Source organism: Haliaeetus albicilla, chromosome 16 (genome assembly GCF_947461875.1).
Source record: "Haliaeetus albicilla chromosome 16, bHalAlb1.1, whole genome shotgun sequence".
Classification (NCBI taxonomy): Eukaryota; Metazoa; Chordata; class Aves; order Accipitriformes; family Accipitridae; genus Haliaeetus; species Haliaeetus albicilla.
The window spans coordinates 22,445,573-22,470,169 of record NC_091498.1 but is presented as its reverse complement, the minus strand read 5'-3'; the positions used below and the strand labels follow the sequence as shown (position 1 = coordinate 22,470,169).

At 43.5% G+C, this 24,597-nt stretch overlaps 1 protein-coding gene across 8 annotated transcripts in view; it reads right to left on the bottom strand.

The window, feature by feature from the left end:
* Positions 1-24,597, bottom strand: part of TEAD1 (TEA domain transcription factor 1) — a 164,443-nt gene that overhangs the window by 31,654 nt on the left and 108,192 nt on the right. For 4 of the 8 annotated variants that reach the window (XM_069803913.1, XM_069803906.1, XM_069803912.1 and 1 more), the window contains exons 3-9: positions 17,710-17,774; positions 14,900-14,962; positions 14,749-14,811; positions 4,839-4,973; positions 4,601-4,647; positions 3,623-3,684; positions 910-1,034 (exon numbers count right to left, since the gene is read on the bottom strand). In XM_069803913.1, coding sequence (XP_069660014.1) covers positions 910-1,034; positions 3,623-3,684; positions 4,601-4,647; positions 4,839-4,940 — 336 coding nt within the window. In that variant the 5' untranslated portion in view covers positions 4,941-4,973; positions 14,749-14,811; positions 14,900-14,962; positions 17,710-17,774. The remainder of the gene's footprint in view (positions 1-909; positions 1,035-3,622; positions 3,685-4,600; positions 4,648-4,838; positions 4,974-14,748; positions 14,812-14,899; positions 14,963-17,709; positions 17,775-24,597) is intronic. The other 4 variants (XM_069803914.1, XM_069803910.1, XM_069803909.1 and 1 more) reach the window with 3 other exon arrangements.

Below are 24,597 nucleotides of genomic sequence, written 5' to 3'. Positions count from 1 at the left end.
TGTTCCAAGCTACTGTATTTTACCAGGAATCTGAACAAGAATGGCCCATCTATATCAACCATTCATGACAGTATTTGCTTTTCAGAAATTATCTCAGTAAAAATTCTCAGGTTCGAGCTGAAAGAAGCTCTTTTGATTTATTTGCGATGCAGTAGAAACAGTGCTAGGCTACCAACAAATGTTCTTGGTAAATATGTGATGATTAATATCAAGGTTCAAGGCTTACTGGAGTAAATGAAACATTACAGCCAACTTCATAGACTACCCTTGCAGGTATAATATGCAGATTAAAAATCAAAACAAAACAAAAAGCTTCCTGGAAAAAAAGAAAAAAAAAGAAAAATCCAAACCTCAGATTGGACCATAGACACAATGAAAGATCAAGGAAGACTGAATGATTGGACATTCAGATAGGTAACCTCAATTAAAAAGAAAAAAAAAAAGTGATACAGTTAAACAGTACGTGCTTGGCAGGCTGGAACCAAAAGAGACAATCCTGATGCTCAGATGCTCTCCCAAATGTCAGATATTTAAGATAATATGCATAGTTTCTATGCAAGTCCTTAATTTTGTTTCTGTTAGGAAATAGATTAGGCTTTAACTTTAAGTACTGAATTATTGCCAAAAACACGACGCAATTTGGTACAACTGCTAAACTAGGTCAACAGTGAGACAGGCGCCATAGTGAACCACGCCTGCTTTTAGAGAGGCCTCTCACTTCTGCAAATGGGGAAAAAGAGGGCAAGAAAGAAAAACATAGTACTACAGTGAAAGGAATATTACACTGAGCAGTAACGAATGCAGAAACACCAAGTGTATTCCATCAGGTTTAACCCTAGAAAGCATCCTCAAAGGGTGGGGAGCAATGGAGAAAAGCTGAAGATTAGCGGGCTCGAGGGCAACACTTACTGATTCGGGATCCCTCTGCTGTTCAAGGAAAGCCGAAAACTCCACCAGCCTGAGCTTGGTCGTACCAATCGATCGGCCCTGCCACGCAGGGACTGAGGGAGCTGGAGCTGACGTAGGCTCAAAGCCTAAAAGAAAGGAACCGTTTTCATGAAGAAGTTGACAATTCCTCAGTTTATGTTTTCTGAATTAAATATAATCAGGAATTATGCATGTAGCCCTTGGATGTTTATATTAATTTCAACAAATAATGAATTCAGAATGAGTTAAAATTTGAAAAACACAGAACAATATGTAGAAAAAGAGGTCCCAATCCAGCAAGCTAATAATGGTGCAAATAAAAGATCTACTTCTTTGTTTCCTTGGGGCTGTAACTCACTGTAAAATTTTTGTTTAAAATATATACTAGATTATAGAGATTTATAAAGACTTCACGTAGACTTACAGCTGACCCTTCATTGGAAACTGGCAGCAAGACACAGGAGGTATTACTGCCTTGGGATTCAAGAGAACTGGCCTCCATTTCTAGTTCCTAATGTGCCACATGTTACAAGTAAATCACCTCTCTTTTTGCCTTTTTCTTCTGCCACTCTCAATTCCCCTCTCCTATTTAGTGTATAAGGTTTCCAAGGCAGGGACTGTCTCTTACTATGTATTTGTACATTGGGTCTTTGACTTCTTTTGGAGCTTTTAGGCAGCATTATATTACAGATAATAATAAATAATTACTGTAGAGGGCTGAATCATACCCTAAAAAGAAAAAGAAGGTTTTAAATTGATAATAAAGAGGGAATGACATGATCTAGAGAGAGAAGGGATGTTAACCACCATCTCTAACTCACCTCAAGAGAAGGAACAAACGCTATCTCTTGCTCCTCATCATGGAAAATTAGATGAGAAGGAAACAAAACAGTAAAGGAAGGAGGGAAAGGCAGCAACTCGAAGACAAAACCGATCTCGGGAGAGATGCAGGTGCAAGGAAGGCAGAGGAGAGGCACCAAAGGTTAGACAACAAAGATAATCCTGAACTAGGTCGAGAACCAGGAAGGGGTCACAGGTAGCATGTGTCCATATCCTGTAATGGGAATATGGTCCTGACTCCAGCCCTCAAAGTTAGGCAATGAAGATGTGAGGCTTGTATGAAATAGGGAATTACAAACGTGACTGGTTAGACATGAACAGGAATTCTAATGAAGTTGTCCTGGTTTCAGCTGGGATAGAGTTAATTGTCTTCCTAGTAGCTGGTATAGTGCTATGTTTTGAGTTCAGTATGAGAAGAATGTTGATAACACACTGATGTTTTCAGTTGTTGCTAAGTAATATTTAGTCTAAAGTCAAGGATTTTTCAGCTTCTCATGCCCAGCCAGCAAGAAGGCTGGAGGGGCACAAGAAGTTGGGAAGGACACAGCCAGGACAGCTGACCCAAACTGGCCAAAGGGGAATTCCATACCATGTGATGTCATGCCCAGTATATAAACTGGGGGGAGTGGGGCTGGGGGCATCGCTGCTTGGGGAGTAACTGGGCGTCGGTCGGTGGGTGGTGAGCAATTGCATTGTGCATCACTTGCATATTCCAATCCTTTTGTTACTACTATTGTAATTTTATTAGTGTTACCATTATCATTATTAGTTTCTTCTTTTCTGTTCTATTAAACTGTTCTTATCTCAACCCCGAGTTTTACTTCTTTTTTCCAATTCTCTCCCCCATCCCACTGGGTGGGGGGGAGTGAGTGAGCAGCTGCATGGTGTTTAGTTGCTGCTGGGGTTAAACCACAACAGAAGTAAAAACTCATGCATGAGTTTTGACTGATTTAGAAATACCAATAATCCCACTCTGAGAGAAAACATGGAAGAATAAAAGAAGACAATTCAAAATGCCTACCTTAGAAAACAATGTTATAAATTAGGAATATCAGGGAAAAGGAAATAATCAGACATACAGAAAGATAACCTTAGTTGTAAGCATTAAATAGCAGCAAGTTAGAAAAATCATAAAAAACTGGGTAAGAGTCAGAAAACTGCAGTTCAAACAGAGTCAGAAGCATGGTGTCTTTCGGCAAGGGAGACGTAAAATTAGTTACCATCTGCAAAGAAATAATGATCTTTCCTGAAATTAGCCATGAAACCAACTTGGGGAAAGGAGTAGGGAAGTAGCCATGGGAAGGGCTTGATCAGTTTGAGCAACAGCAGTCAGAATAAACTTTAGGTACTTATCAAAGTGATACCAGCCAGAGCAGGATCTTCAGGAAGGGAAAGAGTTATCAACAACCAGATACACAGAGATGTTCTATACTTAAGGCTCTACATATACGGTTTTGGAAGAGTTTTTAGCCTCAGTTTAAAATAAATTAAGCCTTATTCTCATTACAGATGGAAGCAAGATTTAGCTGTTAAAAAAGAAACATGCATCCTGTTACTCATTTTTTACAAAGCATTTCCCTACAATATCGAATGCTGACTGGAGATCACATATCACAACTGCTTGCATATGTATTAGTGTTTCCTACCTAAAATGTGAAACAATCCCCCCAAAACCCCAAGCCCAATGATTTTCCCTCATATATAATCAGTTAGTAGGACATTGGGACTGGTGTTTGGTTCGGCTACAGGGAGTGTTAGATATGGAGTAGTGGCTCTGTCCATCTCAGGAATTAATACATCACATTCAGTACACAATTCAAGTGTTTTTAAAGGAGAGTATAAATGGAAGAATTACCTGAAATGGGAGCTGTGACCGATGGCTGTATAGGATAGGCCTGCTGAACAAATGGCTTTACGCTGGAATAAAGAATTACACAAAAATCATACAGCATGCCATCCACAGTAAATTCCAGTCACATAGTATAAGAAAATACATGGCTAATGACCTTTACCCACAAACATATCTCTTCCTTGCATAGAATATTTAACAGACAGACAGTAAAGAGGTAATAGAGAGCGAGAGGGTTGAGAATTACACCCAACATCTTAAAGCGAGGAGCTCATCCACGCTCAGTCACAGAGCAGGAAACCTGACCTGCCTGTTGCAAGTGTTGCAGCAGACATGGATGGTGATTGCTTTGACTCCCAGTAAATCCAGAGGACGCTGAACTACAGGAGCACAAAGACTCCCATGGACTTCAAGGGAATAAGGTGGGAAGAAGCTGAAGAATAAGGCTGGGAAACATTGCTCCAGAGACCACCGCGGGGCTGAAAATGTAATACCTGACAGAGGGGCAAAGGCTTCCTTCTCTGTATGGTGCTGCTGCTACCGTGGTGCCGAAGGGCAGTAACCCTACTGACCACTAATGGGCCTCATGCAGTCATCTCCTGCTCTGCAGGAAAATACGTCCCCCTTGCCTCCAGTATTGCTCATATAGTTAAAAGAAGATGGGAGTATTCGTGCTGGAAACTTATTCACAGGCAAAACCTTACCAGCTGCTTCCCTGGCATTATCATTGCATCTCACCACACAATGGGAGAATAAGGAGTGTGCCTATTAGGTATTCAGCCTCAGCTTTGAGGTCTGGGATCCCTTATAACTTTTCGAATGTGAGTTCACATCACTGTAAAGGCTCTTCCTTTCTCTACAACTATTTTTTCCTCCTTTTTAGAAAAAATTTCAAGTTCTTGCCTCATTGATACCCTCTGGCAGCAAAGTGCACAAGCCATCCCCACACTGCATATAGAAGCCTATTTTAATTTTCAGACTTACTCTTGTGAGGATCCAGGCTGCCCCGTTTGAATCATGCCCGGCCAAAACTGAAAGAAGGAAAACAAACAAACAGACCCACAATTGTTTTCTTTGTTGAAAGGTTTTGGATATTTCTGAACAAGCATGATTCCTTTTGCAAACACGAGTGAAAGCATTAATCCATTCATTCAGCCTTAGTTTTCTACTGAACGTTGTTAGAGAATACAGGGATTTTTTTGGGACTCGGCTAACAACTTACCCCAGGTGCCCCAGGAAATGTAGGACGGGGAATTCCTGGCAGGCCCAGCTTGTTGTGAATAGCAGTAGCTGAGACTATCTGAGCTGATGACATTGCTGCCATGTGCTGGAGTGCTTTGTCCTTTGCTGTCTGATCCTTTAATATGACAATTACATGGAGTCTTAAAACATTTGGCACAACAAATGATGTTAAATAACTGCAGCTACAAGCACATAACTAACAACTTAAAAAGCCACACAGAAAATGCAAAAATAGCAAACCATGCAGGAAAAAAAAAATACAGCACGGAGGCTAACACTCAAACTACCTCAAGGCAAAACCTCCTCTCAGACATGCATGGTAGACCTGAATTCTCACAGTCTGCTCTGCCAAGACGCAGGAAGCTCTGGGAGAGCAAACTACTGCCCACTTGTTTATCTGGGCAAATTCTGCTGATTTTAAGTCAGGCTGGACTAAACACGGTCTGCTGCTAAGGCTTTGCCTGCAGGACAGTGAGCACTGAGATTTGAGCTCTATCATTTAGATCTAAGAGAAGTTTGCCTTTCGTATTGCACTGTAAAATGAGAACACAGAACTGCGACTGACTTGCAAACAATGACAGTTTTTTCTTCATGCTTACAGGTTTAGAAAATTTTGGATTCTCTTTTATGACAAGTATTTTAAAAGTTAGATCACAAAAATGTAAATAACATTTTAAACTTCCAATTGTGGTATTTTACAGATTTACAGTGTTCCCAAAGAAAACAATCAGCTATAAAATTTCTGCTGTTTTCAAGCATACAGGAACAAGTTTAGGAAAGGATGGGTTGTTATCGATTACTTGTATTAGAGCAGCGCTTGGAGTCCTAGTCACTGCCAATCACGTATGATCACAGAATAGAAATGGAAAGCCTCTTAATGCAACAGAGTTAATTAAGTGGATACCTTATGTCAGGTAAAATAGGTAAACAACAGACCGTTACTATCTGGTAAAGTGGGGTTCCTCATCCAGAAGTACTGTATTAATAAGTGCTGATGTTTAGGTACGTGACTTAGAATGAAGGAACACAAGCAGTATTAGGCAAGGATTTGGGGGGCTTTTTTCTGGTTTATTTTACAAGCAAAGTAGCAAGCATGCTGGCAAGAGATGCATGCTCTTATACATGATATATGACTTTGCACATATGCTCCCTCTAAAGCTTGTATGTAGTAGTACTATAGGTGAGCAGTTTCTTCCTTTGAATAGCTCCTTTAGAAACAGCACAGGCTGAAAGTACAGGAAAAGCTAGCCAAAAATTCTGCCAAGCACAGCTAAGGTACATAATACTCGGTTTAGTTAAAATACTTACCATGCTTGTTACCTGGATACAACAACAAACAGTTTATTAAAATGCTTGTGTAGAATAGCAGATTCTTAGCAAAATACGAACAAAATAGTAAGAGACAAAGGAAGAGCAGTTTGCTCAACATTAAATATCAGCTTTAAACAAATGCATTATTTTCACCTAGGGACTGATTCATTAAAAGGAGGAAAAAAAAAAAAAGGATAAAAACCTAACAACAAAACACTGGGGGGAAATAACCCCCACCTCCCTGTGTGAAAGCTGCAGATACTGAAAGAAGGGGATTGTTGCTGAGCTTGTTTCCCTGAGCCGCGCATAGAGCCCCTGCGGGTGCCTCTGTGGGATGCAGCGCAGGAGAGCGGCAGGTGGAGCAGGGGAGTAGCTGCTCCGGCAGCGTCCCCCCTTCTGCACCTTGCAGGATGCGAGCCCGAAGTGCAGCCTGCTGCGGTGCTGCCTGCAGCAGCATTAACACCTGCGCGCTCACCTGCCCTGCCTCCCGCACAGCAGCACTGGACACTGCTCTCTGACCTGTCTAAGCCTCGGGACTGCCTTGCGGTGCACCTACAGAGCAGGTTCTGTCCCATTGCTGCGCGGTGGGCGGGAGGCGGGGGACGTGGTATCCATCGGCGTGTGAACAGAACTTGGTCGTTTCTCCAATTTGTAGCTTTCCCGTATAACCACAACCAATTCACTGGGTAAGAGCTGGAAGTCAGCTCTGGCTCTCCCGGCTGCTGGCGCTCACCTCTGCCTGCCCCAGAGTAGGAGGGTGTGCACTGGAGGTTTGTGCATGGCATGTTTCGCTGGCTGCCTTTGGATGTCTGCAGACCACTGGGCTAAAAAATGCTTTGCTGGGTGTTAGGAGGTGGCAGTATTCTGAGATTCACGCAGCTCTCCAGAAAGCCGACCCCTCTACCATCCTGTACAGTAAGAAGGACCCTCCATCACGAAAACATGACGATGAGATGTCTTTAAGCAATATGGAGATGCTAGCACCACCACACTTTTCTGTTTCTTTTCCCCTCATTTTTTGTTAGCTGAGCTGGCTTGGAAATGCCAAACCATGCAAGTCTCACACGCAGTCTGCTGAATCATAACAAAAACAAACATACAGGGGATTGATATCCTGTGTGTGAAATGCATGATTCAAGAGACGTGTGTGCCTCTGGGTCCTAGTAACCTCCAAAACTACGCGAGTGCTGCCTTTGTGACTACCTCGCTATTCTCCAGAACTGCTGCGGCGGCACTACAGCCTCCTCTCCTGCACTGCCTCCTGGCTGCAACCAGCCATGCCAGTGCCACCGCGTGAAGGTGCAGCCAGTGCCTGTGCTCCTGCCAAGTTCCCAAACTCATACTGTTCTGCTGCTATAATGGCCTTACTGTTAGGTGGATCTAAACCAAGGGAGAATTTAAAAGTAAAAGCTTTGTTAGGGATATGAAAGTCCATACCTGGGATTTGCATGAGCCTGGGGTAAATTATATATCTATGACATAGTTCATCTTGCCTTGCTTTAGCCATCTAAAGTCTCCAGTCTAAGGCAGCTGGCTAACCCCCTGCTACTGTTAGTGCAGTAAGCACCTACGGGAGACAATGTATTTCTCCCTTACCAGGCATCAAAACCAGCTGGAGCTCACCACTTGCTGTAATGTTATTGCTGTCCAAGGACTAGAATAGGAACCTGGACACCCAACTTCTACATGGCAACAGTCACGGCAGGTAAATCCCACCACAACAGATGAACAAAAAAAAAATTTTCAAAGATTTACACTTCCTTCAAGACCTTCTGTTCACAGAAGGAGGGATATCTCGATTGTCCTGTAGTGCTCTTAGCCACCGTTAGCAGCGAGTCTGATGATCCTGAATTTTAGGAACAGTGACAGGGATTTTTGGAGGGAGAAAGCATCTTTTGTTTCGTGACATGAGAAGGGATGTGCCTTCCTTCTTGCCAATTGCTGCCTTTTACCCTCGAATGTTCTGCATTTTGTGGTGGCCATTCATCTTATCCTCTTTGACCAATTACATTTTCAGGAGGATAGAGAGAAAGCAAAAATGTTTTGGACAACAGCTCAGAAATACAACACTTGCAATAGGGCTAGACTTGAGGAGTTTCAACGACTCCTACAAAATTTCCCAATGGTGACAAATCTGCCAGCTCCTCTGGACATCAACAGACTCAGGCCAACACACATCAACGGGAAGTTTCACCTGTTGTAGGCGTAGGAACCTCTGCATAACTGGAAGATCAGTTCCTCTCGCAGTAACTAACTTCACATTCAAACATGAAAGAAATCAATTTCAAAATCAAATACAAATACATAAGAGGTCCTGACTTCCACTGGCAAAAGAGCACCTTCAGCTCCAGGAACGTTTTGGAGAGCTGAAGGTGGTGGCCTATGCTTCTATAAGCAGGCAGACTCTATAGTCTCCAAAAACAAATTGGAAAAGCACGTTTTAAAGCTATTTATTTAAATTGAAATATTAGCGTGCCTGCAACTTAAAAAAACAAGTATCTGTTGGGGTGTTTTTCCACTGTAATGGAGAGCGCTTGTAACCAGGAGGGAATGAGTCTTTCTACCTATCACTGCAACGCAGCCACTTCTGGGATGAAACTTGGTAACTGATTAATAACACACAATGGTATTACATCACAGTTTAGGCAGCAAGAGAAGTAATATATCCAATTAAAACGGCAGGGGTAATTTAAACAGGCAGATTACAGTAATTACCCAGGTTGGAATTTGGCCAGGACAAATGGGTTAACACCCCTACTCTAAACAGGAACGTTGTGGGATTTTTAATGACTGCAAATAGTTAAGACTTTGATTTCCTATCTTATCCAAGAGAGAAAGGGTTTGGTTTTGCTCTCACTTGTGCTGCTGCGTAAAACTAGAAGAAATCCTTTTGGGTCAATGAGGTTTACGCTGATGTATGTAAAGTAAAAGTTTGTCCCAGCGTGCTGCAGTCCCGTGCTGAGGTTCGGCAGAGGCTTGGGGGGACAGTATCTCCTACTGAATCGTTAAATCCTGCTGGAGCTTAAGGTATTTGTTGGATAGGTCCCATCTGGCCCTGACCTGGCTTGACCCTACTTAATTTATGAGCTCTGATGGGATTGCTGCTGCCCAGGAATGACACTGTAGTAAGTAACAGACTGCACTCTTACGACTGCTGCCTTCCCCTCCCTTTATAAAAGTCTTCTGTGCTGTGGTACGTAATTAATAATGAATGTTACCGAGGTGGATTTAGAGTACAATCAGGGGAAATTTGGTCTAGTTCCACTAAACCCCTAAAATATCATCACTGTAATGGAGATCAGGATCTACCTCATGGTTCAGCTGGCTGCTTCTGGCTGCAGTTGCAAACACTTTGGTTTTGGAAGGTGTAAGCAGTAAGAATCTAATGCAAGGAGACTATATAACTTTTAATGAATCAGGCCCTTGAGGTTTACTTTTCACCCATTAGTTTTGGAATGCAAAATACATAGTTAAATTAGATAATAATAATTCCCCAGTATCATCCAATTATAAAACTTAATATCTATAAAAGCCCCACATGAAACAGGAGTTCAACATGACAAGCACAAAAGGATTTGTGCTTGACTTTCTTTTAATACAACATAAACAGAAGAATAATTCAATCAATCAGTTCAAACAAGTTCTACAGCAAAAAATAAAAACTGTTATCCTAGAATGATAAATGGGCCTTTGAATACCATGTTATCTATGACTTTGGGAGAAAAAATTCTAAGACAGTATGAGGAAAAGTAAGCACAACAGAACACAGTATTAATTCAAGAAGCCCTATACCTGTACCAATATTTTAAAATACAAAACTTTCCTTGTAAGGGGAAAAAAAAATGACATAAGAGAAGAAACAACAATTTGCTGACAAAATGGATATGACAGTAACACTAACATAAAATAGATTCCTAATAAGCAATTTTGCAGATGTTATTTCTGTTCAGATCTTGTATTGATTCAAATAACCTTTGCAATAATTAGCTGTAGCTCAAAAAAGATAAACAAATCATGAAAATATACAATTGTTCTGGACAAAAGATAGAGAGCACTTCACTGTTTCTAGCCCTGATCTCCAATTTGCTTATTATTAGAGAAGACAGGAGTAAATACAAAAGCTGGCTATTTCAGCCAGGCAATAGCTAATGCCAAGAAGAGAATGCGCATTCAAAGCTGTCCCAACTTGCTGCCTAATGAGTAGCAATTAATCCATCTTATTGTATTTCAAAATGCTGAAGACTCCATTCACATCAAAGGAAATTTTTCAAGGCTTTTATCATTGTTCATTTAAAAAGTATAGAGCTATCTTTAGCATTTTATAATTGACAACAATATTTTCTTTTTATCCCTCAATGCGGAATGTAGAATAATGGATTTTAAAACATGTAATACATGTGAACTGTAGGCATTTTAATGTTTCTTTTTGTCTCTGTCTAATTAATCTTGCACTATGAAAAAATATCTGAAATGAAAGTCTAAGATAGATGTATATCCTGCTGTGAAGACCTTTACTCTCTATTTATGCAAAACTTCCAATCCATCTTTCCTCCTGAATGGACAGAAGTGACTTTGGCTCCCTGTCAGTGCAAAGGTGGGACATGATGCAACCTAACACTATGGACTGGTGTATTTGACACAGAAATACAACATTAGAGCGTAAAAATTCTGCTTTGCCTCCTCCAGTCTCTGCCTGAGAGGAAACGTCATGAAGAGCAGGCGCCTTTCAGATCTGTCTCCAAGAACAGCTTTAGCTCAGCCTCTCTTTCCATTTTCATGAGATGAAATTTCTCTAACTTCAGGAAGATTTTCATAACCTCAGAAAATTAAGATTAAAATCTCTAAAATAGGAGTATTTTCCTGCTGTAACAAGAATTAAAATGTACAACGTCCCTGGAAGGGCTGATGAGACATTGTCTACCGGTGGTCTTGAGATGCAGCAATAGCATTTATGGGCAAAACTTCTCTTTCTTGCTGGCTAAGGACCCATCCGTCCAGAGCGACTGTAGGCACTTATCATCAAAGAAAAGGGACTTTGCTGGACCAGGCAGACTTTATGGCACATAGGTGAGATTTCAGTCTATTAGGTAAGCTTCAGTAATACTCTATCCAATGCCATGGGTGCAGATAGCTCTGAAATCCTTCCATCCATTTGGATTTTTGCAGAAGACAAACACAAGAAGATTCACCCAAGTCCTCTCCTCACCATGAGCAGGATTCAGACCAAGGTGAGACAGAAAGATCTCTTGGTATAAAACAAACTCAGCAGGTACTTAGGGAACAAGAGTTATTTGTTATACCCTTCGTCAAAGTAAGAGACCAGGAACTGAGGTCAACAGGACCGATCGGCCACATCCCAAAAGATTGATAAGAAAAGGCGTTACAAAGAAAACCGCTAGCAATGAATGTCAGCTGGGGGACAAGAGTCTCCGCGCCATGCCCCTGCAATCTTCAAGAGCCTGCCTGTGATTATTTCAGCTAAAGCAGTGCTGGCACACAGGGAAAGACCAGCTTCTCTGCAATATCCTGCCCCGTGTACACGTGGGAGGCAGGCAGAGAGGGTGTCTGGTGGCAAAGAGAAAGAAACACGGGAGATGGAGATGGCCTTGGGTCAGAGCTGACTGAACTCGTAGCTGTGGACTGGCATGAGGGATCTCTGCATTAATCCACAGAGTGCTTTCCCCTCATGCTGTAGGTAGGAAACTTGACATCAGATGCATGTGGGTCTTTTAAGTAGTAACTGCTCCCCTGGATGCCACCAATCACAGGTTTTACAGAGCAATTGAAAGCGCCAGCTCATTGTTAAAAGGGTGAGATTGTCCCAGGGTGGAAGCAGTGCCTCCCTTGGCCGTCATCTTCTTCGTGGTCACCCCTTCGCCAGGAAACGCGGGCAGCACCCGCTCCAGGAGAACAACGGCCAGAGGAGGCTGATGGGGCAGTCCAGGCCGCTGCCAAAATAGCCCCTGTTGAAACAACGGGCACGAGTAGATGCCAAAATGTATTCGCCTTGTCTTCCTTTCACATCAGTGATGTCCTTTCCAGGCAGTTTTCAAAGGACACTAGACCGTACAGATGGTTCAGCACAGGAATAAGAAAAACGAGCAGTAGCGCTAACAAAATGTCTGGAGGAGCGAGGTTCCATCTTGGGTCCAAAACCAGTGGCTTCTCTCACTTCCAGGGAGCAATTGCAGCTCCCCAGCAGGAAAAGCGAGGACGCTCTTTCTCATACAGGCCGCTCCCTTTCAGCACCTTCTTGCATCAAAGTTTCATCTCTTCCGTGTGGGGAGACAAAGGTCTGTGGGAGGCTGCAAGTTCTCCGGAAGGGGCCTGTGCAAGGGGGCAGATGTCGTGCCGTGGCACCTCGCTCGCTGACGCCAAGAACGGCAAGAAAAAGAGGAGGGAGATATGGGGAGAGCCCGGCTCCTCCGACCTTCCTGGGCACCCCTCAGGCCGGGGCCCAGCCACCGGGGCTGCGTCGGGGCTCCTGGGGAGCTAATCCTGGGGGCAGGAGGAGCAGACTGGGACCCGCTGGCCAGCAAGACCCGCTGGGGAAGGGCTGGGGCAGCTCCTGCTGTCAGTGGTGCCCGGAGGGCAGCAAGGCCAGGGGCCTTGTCACCTTTGTCACCAGCGTGCACTCTGTCCTCGCCACGGAGCTGTAGAGAGTCGAAGAAAATGTCCCTGCGGAGTGTTGGGGGCACGGAGGTGGGGGACTCTTCCTGAAGCAATCAATTCCTTGCACCGAAATGGCAGGTCCCCCACCTTCTACTTGGCTCTGGGGGAGCTGCAACCCACTGACGGGTGGGAAGGGGCAGCAAGGCCTGAAGCCCTTACAAAATATTTTGTTGCCCTAACAGATCTTTCCTCCTTCCAACGACTCCTTAAAATGAAAAATCCCTCTGGATCTCTATTTACTGCAAATGGCATCTAGGCTAGAGGTCTCAAATATTATTAGGGTTTAGCTAGCTTCTTTTTTCTTTGGAAAGCTTCAGTAAAAATCAGACAGCAGGTGCAGTACTTAAAAATATTTTTTGCTCTGTAAGTGTCTTCATAATTTTAAGCTAATTTGGGCATTTGGAAAGGGAAATATTTTACAACAGTAAATCCAATATTTTTGTTAGGCTCCTAGGCCTGTGTTTTGGTATCTAAGTGGGCTTCCAGGTTTTTGTAGCCCTGAGTGTTCACCAGTCCTATAAACCTCCAAGAGCTGCTGGTGCTGAGCACCTCTGAAAGTAAGGCCACCTATTTACGTACTTAATTTTAGGCATCAAGGATCGACAATTTAAGCTTAAAATGCTACATATCTCTGTATTATTGCACCCTCGGTTAAAAAGCAGTATGTTTAAGTTGTCTTAGTTGTTCTTTATGAACCCCAACTGCTCAGCCAGTGCAGCTAAAAAGCCAGCCACCAACAGCCATACAAGCTTGCCAGCATGCTGCCCACTGCGGACGAAAAACCCAGTGCTTCTGTCAAGGAGGCCTGTTACAAAGCCAGGCTGTTATTTATACGCTGCAGTTCCAGGATCGTGGTAAGCATCCGCAGTGCTCACCGCTTAGTATTGTGAAATTACTTTCTGAAACAATTTGCTTTTCAACTAGAACAAAAACGTGATTCGTTCTCATCTGGAGAAAAAAAAAAAAATCAACAAAAAGAAAAAAGGAGGGAAGTAAAAGATTTACAAGTTCCTTCGCGTTTTATTAAAAAGAAAAAAATCAACAGCAAAAACTGCAAAACCCCCTCTTCCACTTTTAAGTAATGTGAAAACAAAACAAAAAGGGTCCCAAGATCTCTGCTGGAAAACTTGAAAAAACAAGCAATCCAAGAAACCCCTATTAAGCATTTCCAAGAGTTTCTTTTTAGCCTTAGAATATATTTTATGGAAAGCAGGGAAAACGGGGACATGTACAATTCATCACGTCAGATTAAGCAAACATACTTAATATTCCCTGAACAGGACTCTGACTGACGCTCTCCAAAGATTAAATGTCAATATTTTACTTTAAAAAATAAAATTTCAGGGAATCTTGTAAATAGTACGTAACTTGAGGTGATACTAGACTGTACTCTAGAAACACCTTATAGTTAAAGCAATCTTGATAAGCTGTGCTCTCTGCACTTGGAATAAATGATCTGTTTTAAGTATTCTTGATAGCATTTCAAAAGCACAGACAAAAAACATTTGGGAATGGAAAACAATTACCCCAATTACCCCTCTGGAAAAAGCAAAAAAGAAAAAGCATCTACACAACTGCACAAAAACCCAGTGTATTTAAATACACTCCTAGCACTCAAACATTAAAAAAAAATAATAATAAAATAGACTAACGGGTTAAAAATCAGGTTTAGGTGCCGAGCTGTTACAAAGAGTAGTTCACTTTGCATTTGGACAGTGTTAAAACGATGTTTTTAATGTGGATGCTAGTGCAGAAACCGGAGATTAAACACAAAGAGACGCAGACAGCTACCACATGCAGGAAAACGAGGTTACAGGCACGGCAGCACCAGGCGCTCGCCCATCACCGCGGGGAGGAGGAAGGGACAGGCATAGCAACCACAAGCCCAAAAGCAGAAAAGCGCATACCTTCAGCTTGGAATGAAAATCACGAGATTTCCTTCTGGCAAGAACCTGAATGTGACTAGACACCTGCAGGGTAGGGGAAGGGAGGAAACAAAGGAAAAGCCTGTAACCATGGAGATGAAAAGCCCCCTACAACTGGGCAAGCCAAACGTACCTTAATGGCGGCTTGAATTTCTCGAACTTTCTTTCTTGCTAAGACCTGTATGTGACTAGACACCTACATTGTTCAGGTTTATAGGGAAAAAAAAAACAACAAACAAAAGAAAAACAAAAAGCAAATCAAATTTAAAATGTCTATTTTTTTCTTTAAAAAAAAAAAAAACTTTTCTGAGGGGAGGAAGTTATTTGCATCTTCAGTAAGCTCTGCTGTTAAAGTTACCACATTCCCAGCCAGATACCAAGCTCTCAGCACTGAGGCTTAACAATACAGGTCATCACTGCAGTGACTCAATTAAGGAAAAAAAAAAAGAAAAAAAGAAGTGTAACCCACCAGGTTGTACATTCAGCTACAAGATAGAAGACACAGTTCGCAGTTGGATGCAGCCCACGTGCTTTGGTACGATCCCATCTGTGGCCAGGCCCTGTGCTCTTGCCCAGGGAGCCGACAGGATTTCTACCCCATCTGCTGGGGAGGCAGATGCCCACTCTGACCATTTGCCACTAGGCTCGAGACATAACTTGGCACCAAGAAGTTTTATCCATTATTTATTGTGTTCTGCAGCTCCAATGAGGAGCCTCATGCTGCGTTTTGACCCCACTGAAATGCTTTAAATTCTGGCACAAACAATAAAATACTGGCACAACACAGGTCCCTGAACCTGTGCTGGCTTCTTCATTAATCTCAGCTTCAAGTCTGCCCACAAAACATTCATGTAAGTGGGGACCAGTAACTTGACATCAGCTTGAGTCATGTCCAGGTTTGGCCCATCGTGATTACATTTTGGTTAGAAATTTGTGTAAATCCAGTCCTGCACTAGACCAGTTATTGGTCAGAAGTTGTTGCCTGTGCAGTGAAGGGTCTGGGCCCAGATTCACATTGCTGTTTACTCAGGCACATACTTAAATCCATGCTATTGATGATGAGGGTTTAATGATGCTGCCCAGCATCGCTCGGTAGTGCTCAGCATCCTATAGGTCTCTGTGTGAAGGTTGCAAACCTGCAGCAATGGTAAAAACTGCTAAAGAGAAATGTCTTATTCTTGTTTGACCCAGGGCATACCATATCAGGTGGTGTACATTTTTCCTAAGTTAGTTACAATTAACAAAGCTTGATTTCCTCCCTCTATAAGACTGTTTCATGACAATAGTACCAAAAAGCCTGTATTTTTAGTAGGGAGGCAAACAGTAATGCATAAATGAGCACAGCCCCTGAAAGCCACCTTCAGAGACTTCCTCAGACTGCAGCTCAGGAACAAGTTTGCAGTAATTGAGAGTTATACTATTGCTTACTAAGCAATTTTGTAGTCAAACACATAGACCAAGTTTTCACATGTGTTCATTTGTTTTGCTTTCAGTGGGATATTAGTGGTGTTAAAGGTTATAGAAGAAGCGCAATCGTAATGTTTAATTGCTCCAGCTGAAACTCAAAAATAACGACAATCAAACTTTTCTAAACACAAGGTCTAAAGGGATTTATGAATCGCTATAGAGGGGTGTACGAGTATGGAGGCAGAACACTGCCATATGTAAGCCATCACAGCCCTCTTGGTTTCACCACAGCTCTACCAGCACATGCTGGCCAAGGATGTAGCCCCAAGGTCTGCATTTTGACTTCTGATGCAATTTTAAGATCCCAGTGTTACCCACGATTCTTGGAGCTTGCATGGGCATAGCAGGGCAGAACTTCGGACTTTGTCTTTTGTTTCAGATTTCTTTGCCAATCTTTTGTTTGTTCCTTCTCCATGTGCTGCAGTTTCTCTCCTTTCTCATGTCTTTTTTCATCCCTCGTACATATGTTTTCTTCTTAACTGACAAAGGACACAACCCAGCGCAAAATATCACCCAGTTCAAAGTGCTTTAAATCTGAGCGCTGGCAGCAGGCCATCTTTGTGTGTGCCGACTCAGTGTCACCTTTCCCAGCACTACAAAACACACGTAGCATGCAAGTGTACGAGTCTCTGCCTTCCCCTTTGTCACGCACATGGATGGGGAGAAGGGGAATCACGCACTTGACATTAGAGAAAGCGAGGGCACTCTGCGATTTGCAAAGCATTTTGAAAAAGTGCAAGGGTTTAGTAACCACTGCATAAACTATACAGAGCGTGTGCCTTCTGTGAGGCTGCTCATCACCGTGGATATTATAAATTAAAGGATTTAGTCATATGAGATAAGTTAATGGTTATGTGATAATCATCTGAAAAAGACTTAAGACTGGTTAGAGGTTTATTCTGACCCTTTGATGAATGAAATCTTACCACGGCCACAGACCAGGAGCCTGAAGGCTCTTAGGGGATTTTTTTATTATTTTTTCATCCTGTAGCAAGTACTGCCCGCGAGCTGAGAGCATGATTACGATCAGTCCTGCTAGATAGTTTTTATTTATTTACCTCTCATATCCAATGATCATCACCTCTATTACATAGGCAAATTAGCTGGACTTTTAGAAGTTCCATTATTCATCATCTCAAAATAATCATTATATTCTGTAATTGTCCTTATAGGAAAATAAGGCACAATACTTTATGCTTCTGCTTCAACTTTTGGAATTATTTTTTCTCCACATACGGAGGATAACAGCTTCATGTACACATAGGTTAACAAAAAATACATCCTCAAACCACCACTGAAATGATGCACAGCATAAAAAAACGGCGTTTTAAATATTTTCTAAACAGCTTGTATTTAATCTGAACAGTGAAGTCAATACATCATCTCATCAGAGCTGAAGCACAGACAGCCACTGCAGCCAAAATGCCATGTTTTGTCATTCACTGACATGCATACTTCCCCACTGGGTTATTTTACCTGCTTCCTGGTCCGTGTCTTCCCTGTTCTAAGTTTGATGTATCTGGCTATCAATTCATTCCTACCTGAAACAAAGAAAAAATCATCATAAGGGACAAGCAGCATCACATCCATAAACACCATCAAAATACCACATTTAAACATATGAGCTCCATGCGTATGAGGCTTATGTTTTCTTACACCTACTCCACTTTTCCTTTGCAAACTATTTATCAGTATTTCCCGTTGTTCATCGGTATTCTCTTCCCTCTCTTTAACAGACATCGTATGTGCCACACGAACTATGCAGAGGGCTACAGGTTCAGTGTTTTCCCACTGAAGTCCTGGAGCTGTTTGCAGGCAGAGAGGCACCTCCTTGGTCAGTGGCGGTGCCCAGGGTGATCTCTCCCTGGAGAACGCTGGCGGCTGACACAAGGTCTGGGCTCCTCCGGCTTTGCTTCTGACTGCGCCGGGTGGTGTTTGCCCCCCCTGCCCCCCCCGGACCCCCCCTGGGAGAAGCAGCTGCTCTTGAGAAGGTCGTGTGCCACCCGAGCCGAAGTGCCAGTGACCCAGATGTTATGGTTTCGCATCAGCTTTTCTCCAAGTTTTAACTCTACGAGGAGGACAGCAAAATCTATCCTTCCTGCCAGGAAGCACTCTGCCTCCTCCACTGATGGAAATCACTGTCTCAGTTCAGCAGGTTATCAATCATACCCCTAACACTACGCACAAGAGTGGTCACCCTGCGCTGCCTAAGTTCCTGCTGCAGTGGGACCAATCAACACGGTGGTTTGTTATTCAGAGCTCTATTTCTCTTGGAAATGTATAGTATTTCCAAGTTTCTAAAGTGGCTATTTGACTCTTCTTCAGTCACACATTATGCTACCTAATACAAACTAACATTTTCTTTCCAAATAATTTCCTTCCTAAATATTGCTGACATGGAAGATAACACAGTTTTATGTGGTGCCCTGTTTATTTTCACTGCGTATTATGTTACTTCTCCATGAGTTGTAATAACTTAAATATACTCGTTCAACAAGTCCTAAGTTATGGAGTTATTTGCATTCAGCACAGGGGATAAGCAGCCTGTGTGTAGAAAATGAGAAAACTGATTTAGCATCAAGCTGAAAATGGGGAGGTTAAGAAAATAACTTGTCACCCACCAAGTTATTTTAAAGTGGATGAGCACATATCTGGGGAGTGCAGAAAGTTATCATATCAGCCAGGGACTCAAAGTCTTTCAGTTTGACGTTGTGGGGGAGAGACGGGGAAGTTTTGAAGTAGCCTGCCTATGTCTGAAGGGCATTTGTTGACTGGAAGATTGAACACAGTTAGTCAAACTAGACCTTCATTTTCCTTTTTTCTTCTGTCTCCCCCTCTGAGCCTTATTTTACACCCTTTGCATCAAATGTCTCATGGTTCCTGTCTCTTCCATGGATTGTTTGCTAAATGGGTGCTAGAATATGAAATACCAATGTACTTCAGAGTAGAGCTGTGTTTTCTCCGATTCCCTTTTTGTTTTGGTCTGGACTGTGTACCAGGTTTCCCGCAACGTGCCACTATAATGGCGACATGAGGTTTGTAACTCTTCAGCAGGTCTCTTCAGGACAAACTTTTCTGCAAATATTTCTGCACACAAATGAGGGATTTCCGTATGCAAACAGAGCAGCTAGTTACCTAATTTCATGCAAAGACCTTGTCTTTTGGCTGGACAGAAGTTCTGCAGCCTGTTGTGCCCACAAGGTACTTGCCATTTGCAGTGAACAAGAGCCTTTGTGTTCATGGGGTGAGCCAGGGAATGCTCAGACTTTGTATCTCTCTATTCTCATGTTCTTTCTCATAGTCCAAACAGTTCACTTCAAATATGGAGAATTAGTTTTCATAGCGGTGGCTGTCCCCCTATGTCCTTATGCTGTAACAGCAGCTACCTCATAGTGATAGGACTGCAAATTCACTTGCAGGTGCTGGGCATGGACAGAAATGGAGCTGCACTGCTCTTCATTAATATTAGATGGAAAAGTTCTACAGTGGAAAAGTATCACACAGTTTGGGAAAAGGAACCGACAGAGAGGTTGAGAGCCTGAGGCCACGGCAATGAGAAGGGAGAGGAAAAGGTATACAACGATGGCACATCATACTAAATGTGCTTTGGACAAGAGTTGTCCAAAACCTTCTTGCTTGGTACTTTTCATGCCTCTGCAGTGTCCCTTTAATGAGTACTAGGCTAGCAGACAGTAGAGAGGTTCACAAAAATTAAAAGCAAAACAGGAAGATGCATTTCAGCACCTGCCACTGGGGAGCCCAAAGGGGTGGTGGCCTGCAAGAGCAGCCCTCTGCGATCCGGTGAGAATCAGAGATCACCATATTCCTGCAATCACTGGTATGATAGGTGGTATGAACATTTTCATATTTCTAAATGCACATTTTGATTTAATTGGGGAATGTCCCCCCTCCAGAAAGTACCTTCTTTGCATATCTTTAAGTATGTGCATACATTAAGCACCCAGAATAGTTTTTTGGTGCAAAAAGCATTGTCAGGTTGTCCTTATCAGCAGCCGGTGAGTCTGCATGGTCAACGACTCTATAAGGTGATGTGAAGGATGCGTTGCCATCTCTTGTCCCTCTGTCTGTACTGAAGGTGTTTCTGATACACAGTCACAGGGCAAGCCACTCCAGCCATCCCTTGCCCATTAAGGCAGTCCTATGCAACCCTCTGCCGTAGCTGAGGAAGGAAGAGTTAAACCTTCTTACGGTTTCACAGTTTTCTTCCCAGTCAAGAGAGCTAAAAAACTATTTTTAAAGGAAAGCTCAGATTCTCAGGCAGCCACTTGACAGGAAAAGCAGCTTTATAAAAAACACCAAGCACTGAAAGTCTAGACTGTATTGTTCAAAATACCAGTCAAGTGCTGTCTCCAGTTGAGCCCCAGTCCACCCATGAAGTGCTTTAGCTTGAATCAAGGTGGGGTTTCTCTAGCTGCTATCTAGCCTGGCAGGGGTACGACTAACACGATTGTGGGTTTGCAAAGTGATTGCTTCCCCTTAAGGTGAAGTCTAGCTGGAGCCTAGCTTGAGAAGAGTCAACAGGGTGGAATAATTTGACTTAACTTACAGGGAGGAAGAACTCTACAAAGAACCATGCAAAGAGGCTGAGGCAACAGCCTTAGGTTTTCCTTAGGGCCACGTTTGCAACACAGCAAAGAAACGTGCATCGGGTTTAGCCAGAGCAGGAGATACTGTAGCCTCCTGAGGCTCACTAAATACCTTCTGCCCAGCCACAGTGATCTGAAAAGACATAAATTCTTTTCTTGGACTACCAAAAAGCCATAAACAGAAACATAAGCACTGCCTGACATATACAAGATAGACATCCCCTATTAAAAGTTTACAGCCTTTATGTTATCTACCAAACATTGGTGCTCTTCTTTACCAACTCTGACAGATACTACCAGAAAAGATCTTATCTCCCAATCAGCTAAGGCCCAGAGAGGATTTTAAAGAAAGGAAGTCTTAATAATCCTAAAAACACCTTTTCCCATTCTTGGGAATGGGAAGAGTCTGAAACAAAAGGAGGCTCAAGGAACTTCTTTAACTGGCCATTAGAAACCTTAGGGTGAGAAATGCTCATTAATAAATAGATCTGTTTTTTCTCTAAGAAGAGCTCAGCTGTGGAAATACTTTCCATACACGCCCTCCTTCTCTCTCCCTGTCATATATATCTGGGAAATTGCCTGGCAGAAGAGAAGAGGTCAGGTTTATGAACTGTAAATGTTCAGCTCCTTCGTCTTGTCATCTGCTATGACAGTCTCCTACTTCGAATATTTTGGTTCAGGTATCAAAGAGAGGCGTGGGGAGGTGCCCGGTCAGATAAAACATCTTCACAGCACAGGAATCTTTTCCAAGGATCTTGAAAATATCAGGAGAGGACCACAACAAATATTTTATATAGGCTTCTCTTGTGGTTTTTTTTCCCTTTTAAGTTCAGGCTTCATCTGTCATGCCCTTCTGTACTGTCAGTGCAATTGCAAACTATAAGTCTCCCTGGACTGATGCTGAGGAAGAGGCACTTTACACAACAGAACATCTTTTTTAATCGTGGCAGAAAGTAAAAAGGGGGTTCAGCTAGAAAACAGTGCAGGTGCTAGAAAACCTGTGAGGCTTCGTGGGGTGCCAAAACCTCACTGTGACCCCTCCGGGGCAACGGCCGGGCCCCCAGGGCAGCCCTGCTCCTGCCAGCCAGTGGGACACAGGGTCCCTCCACCTTCCCAAACTACTGCCCCATCCCTGAGGAGCACCAGCCTAAACAAAGGAGTGTGCGGTGATCCCGGACACCTCACAGCCAGCACGGACGACTGACGTTTCTGCTCTTCTTGTTCAAAATAAGTAGAAGCAGCTGCAAAGTGGGGAGGCTCCCACCCGCCTCTCCCCAGGGGAGGCAGTTGTTGCTCTAACAGAGGGCCCTTGTGCGGGGAAGCCTCCCCCACTAAAGTTATTTCCAAAACCAGCTTAAAGCGGCCGACCGCCAGCCCCCGCAAAGGTCTCCACAAGGCTCCCGGGTGCCACCCTTGGTGCTGAGGGTGGGTTTGGCCCCACTCGCCCAGCACAGGCACTCACCCGGAGGTGAAAGTCACCCCTTGGGTTAGGAGGGCATAACCGGCAACCCCTTCGTGGGCCAAAACCGGCACCGCCGCCTCTGCACAGGAGCCACCAGGCCTCCACAGGCAGCTCTACCGGGACCCACGTAGCTGTGGACAAGCCCCCAGCCATGACAGGTCCCTTTCCCCGGGTCCCAGCCACAGGCATCGCTGCTCAAACCCGGTCCCCGCCAGCAAAGGGGCAGCGAGCTGGTGCATCACGTCCCTGGTGAGCCGCTGCGTGGCGGGCGGGCGTCTTTATTTAGAACATTAATGACACAAATTAACCCTCCGCCCTCCAAGCTCCCAGTAATATGTGATAAAAATAGGCAAGTGTGGGAAATCAAGCTGGTTAACAATTTGAAAATGAACAGCTAATTTTAAAGTTTTCATACTCAGCAAAATAATTCAAGTAACGACCAAGCAGAAAAGCCTATTCTTTTCAGATAATGGCGTATTATGAATTTCTCCAAATTCTGCGAGATTGCGGCTCAAAAGAGGTATTCCACATCCTAAGTGCAAAGTCTGGGGACCGACTGCACAACCATTTTATCTCCAAAGTCATGCTCACGGCCGTATTTTCACCATGGCAAAGCTTTTCAGCTGGTTTTGGTAAACTCCATTTCTGGTCGCCTCTGCTTGAAGCCGCTACGACGGCCTGGTGATCGCAAAGTGCTGCATGTGGGCCCAGGGGCCAAATTTGGAGAGCCAGCCGGAATTTTGCTTGATGAGGAGCCTGCTGACGAGCTCGCCGTACCTCAAGGCGAGCGCTCTCCTGGACAGCCCCTGCGAGCGGCACTGAGCCCTTTGTCTCGCTGCCGAGTACGGGCCGGATCCGGATCCCACCCGACGTCACGGGGGTCTGTGCGTGGACATCGTCAGCAGGGACAGGCTGGTTTGAACGCTTTCCTCCACCAGAAGGTGGCCGTGGGGCCCATGGGTGGCCGGGCTCGCAGCCCGTGGAGGAAGAGCCGCTCCACCGTGGCGCTCGGCCCCGGCGGTTTTCTGCTCCGTTTTGCCGGCAGAATATCCGGCGTTGGGAGAGCTCGCCTAAAATTTGCCGGTGCCGCTTTCTGAAGACGCTTTAAAGCTAAATTGGCTAACAAAAAGCCTCTTGTAGATAAAAGAGCTCTGCAAGTCAACAACTGGCTAAGCAGTTTAAACCCCTAAGTAAGGCATCCTCTATTTAAACGTTATAGGCAAATCTAATTTAAGCTTTTAAAAATATTATGGGCAGGTGTTTAAGTCGTCCGCACACTGGGTTTTGCGAGAGCTTCGGAGGGGGCTGGGCGGCGCTTCCCAGGCGGGCAGCATTTTGTTCAGACAAGCTTTCTGCAGAAGGCCACGTGACATAGGCCAAATAAACAGCATCTGGGGATTTTCAATTACAGACCTTCACCCAGCATGCCTGCACTGTAATCTCTACCAGATGAGGCTCAGGCCTCACTATTTTCAATAATTCACACACTGTGTACACATAACATGACAATAAGGGCATTCATGCAACCGCCTGATTCGCACATCAAAGCTCCCAAATGGCCAGCTGTAAGCATGCTTACTGCTGAATAATTCATTCTTTTCACAGGCTTGAAAAAACGCTCAGCGGGAGTTGGCAAGCTTGTGTTCTTTCCTGTGTGGTATGCTAAACTCAAATTTTGAAAGAGGTACAGCCCCACTAAAAAGAGTCAGAGATCCAACTATTTAAATGTGCATTTGCGAGCTTTCGGATGGCTGCTCACAAAAAAAAAAAAAAAAAAAAGAAAAAAAAAAAAGAAGTGATACATTTCCAAGTGGGTAGTGGAGATAAGATGAAATAGCCTACATGATTTCTGGGGCAGGTGTTTAATAGAAATAAAATGATAAAACTGTTTTCCAGATGGTAAAATATTTTTTACACATATTATTCCTCGCTATATATCTCAGATATACCAGAGGCATAATAGTTAACAAGTTCAGCAAACTTGAAATTTCCACATACTTAGCATAAATTTTCTACTGTATGGCAAAGAGGGTTTTAGTTAAGATTAACACATATGAAAAAGGCAAACATAGAAACACCAGAGTTAATTTTGTAACTCCTATTTACTGTTCTCACAGATATGGGTAGAATACTAATTTCTAGATGATATTTTAACAACTCCAAATTTGCAGCTGTGTCTCTGAACATTTAGCTTGCAACTGGTGAGTGTTCCAGATTTTGAAAATACTTTGGCTTTACACAACAGAAGCATAATTTCTTTAAGGAAAAAAAAGGGGGGCGGAGAGAGGGAAAAGA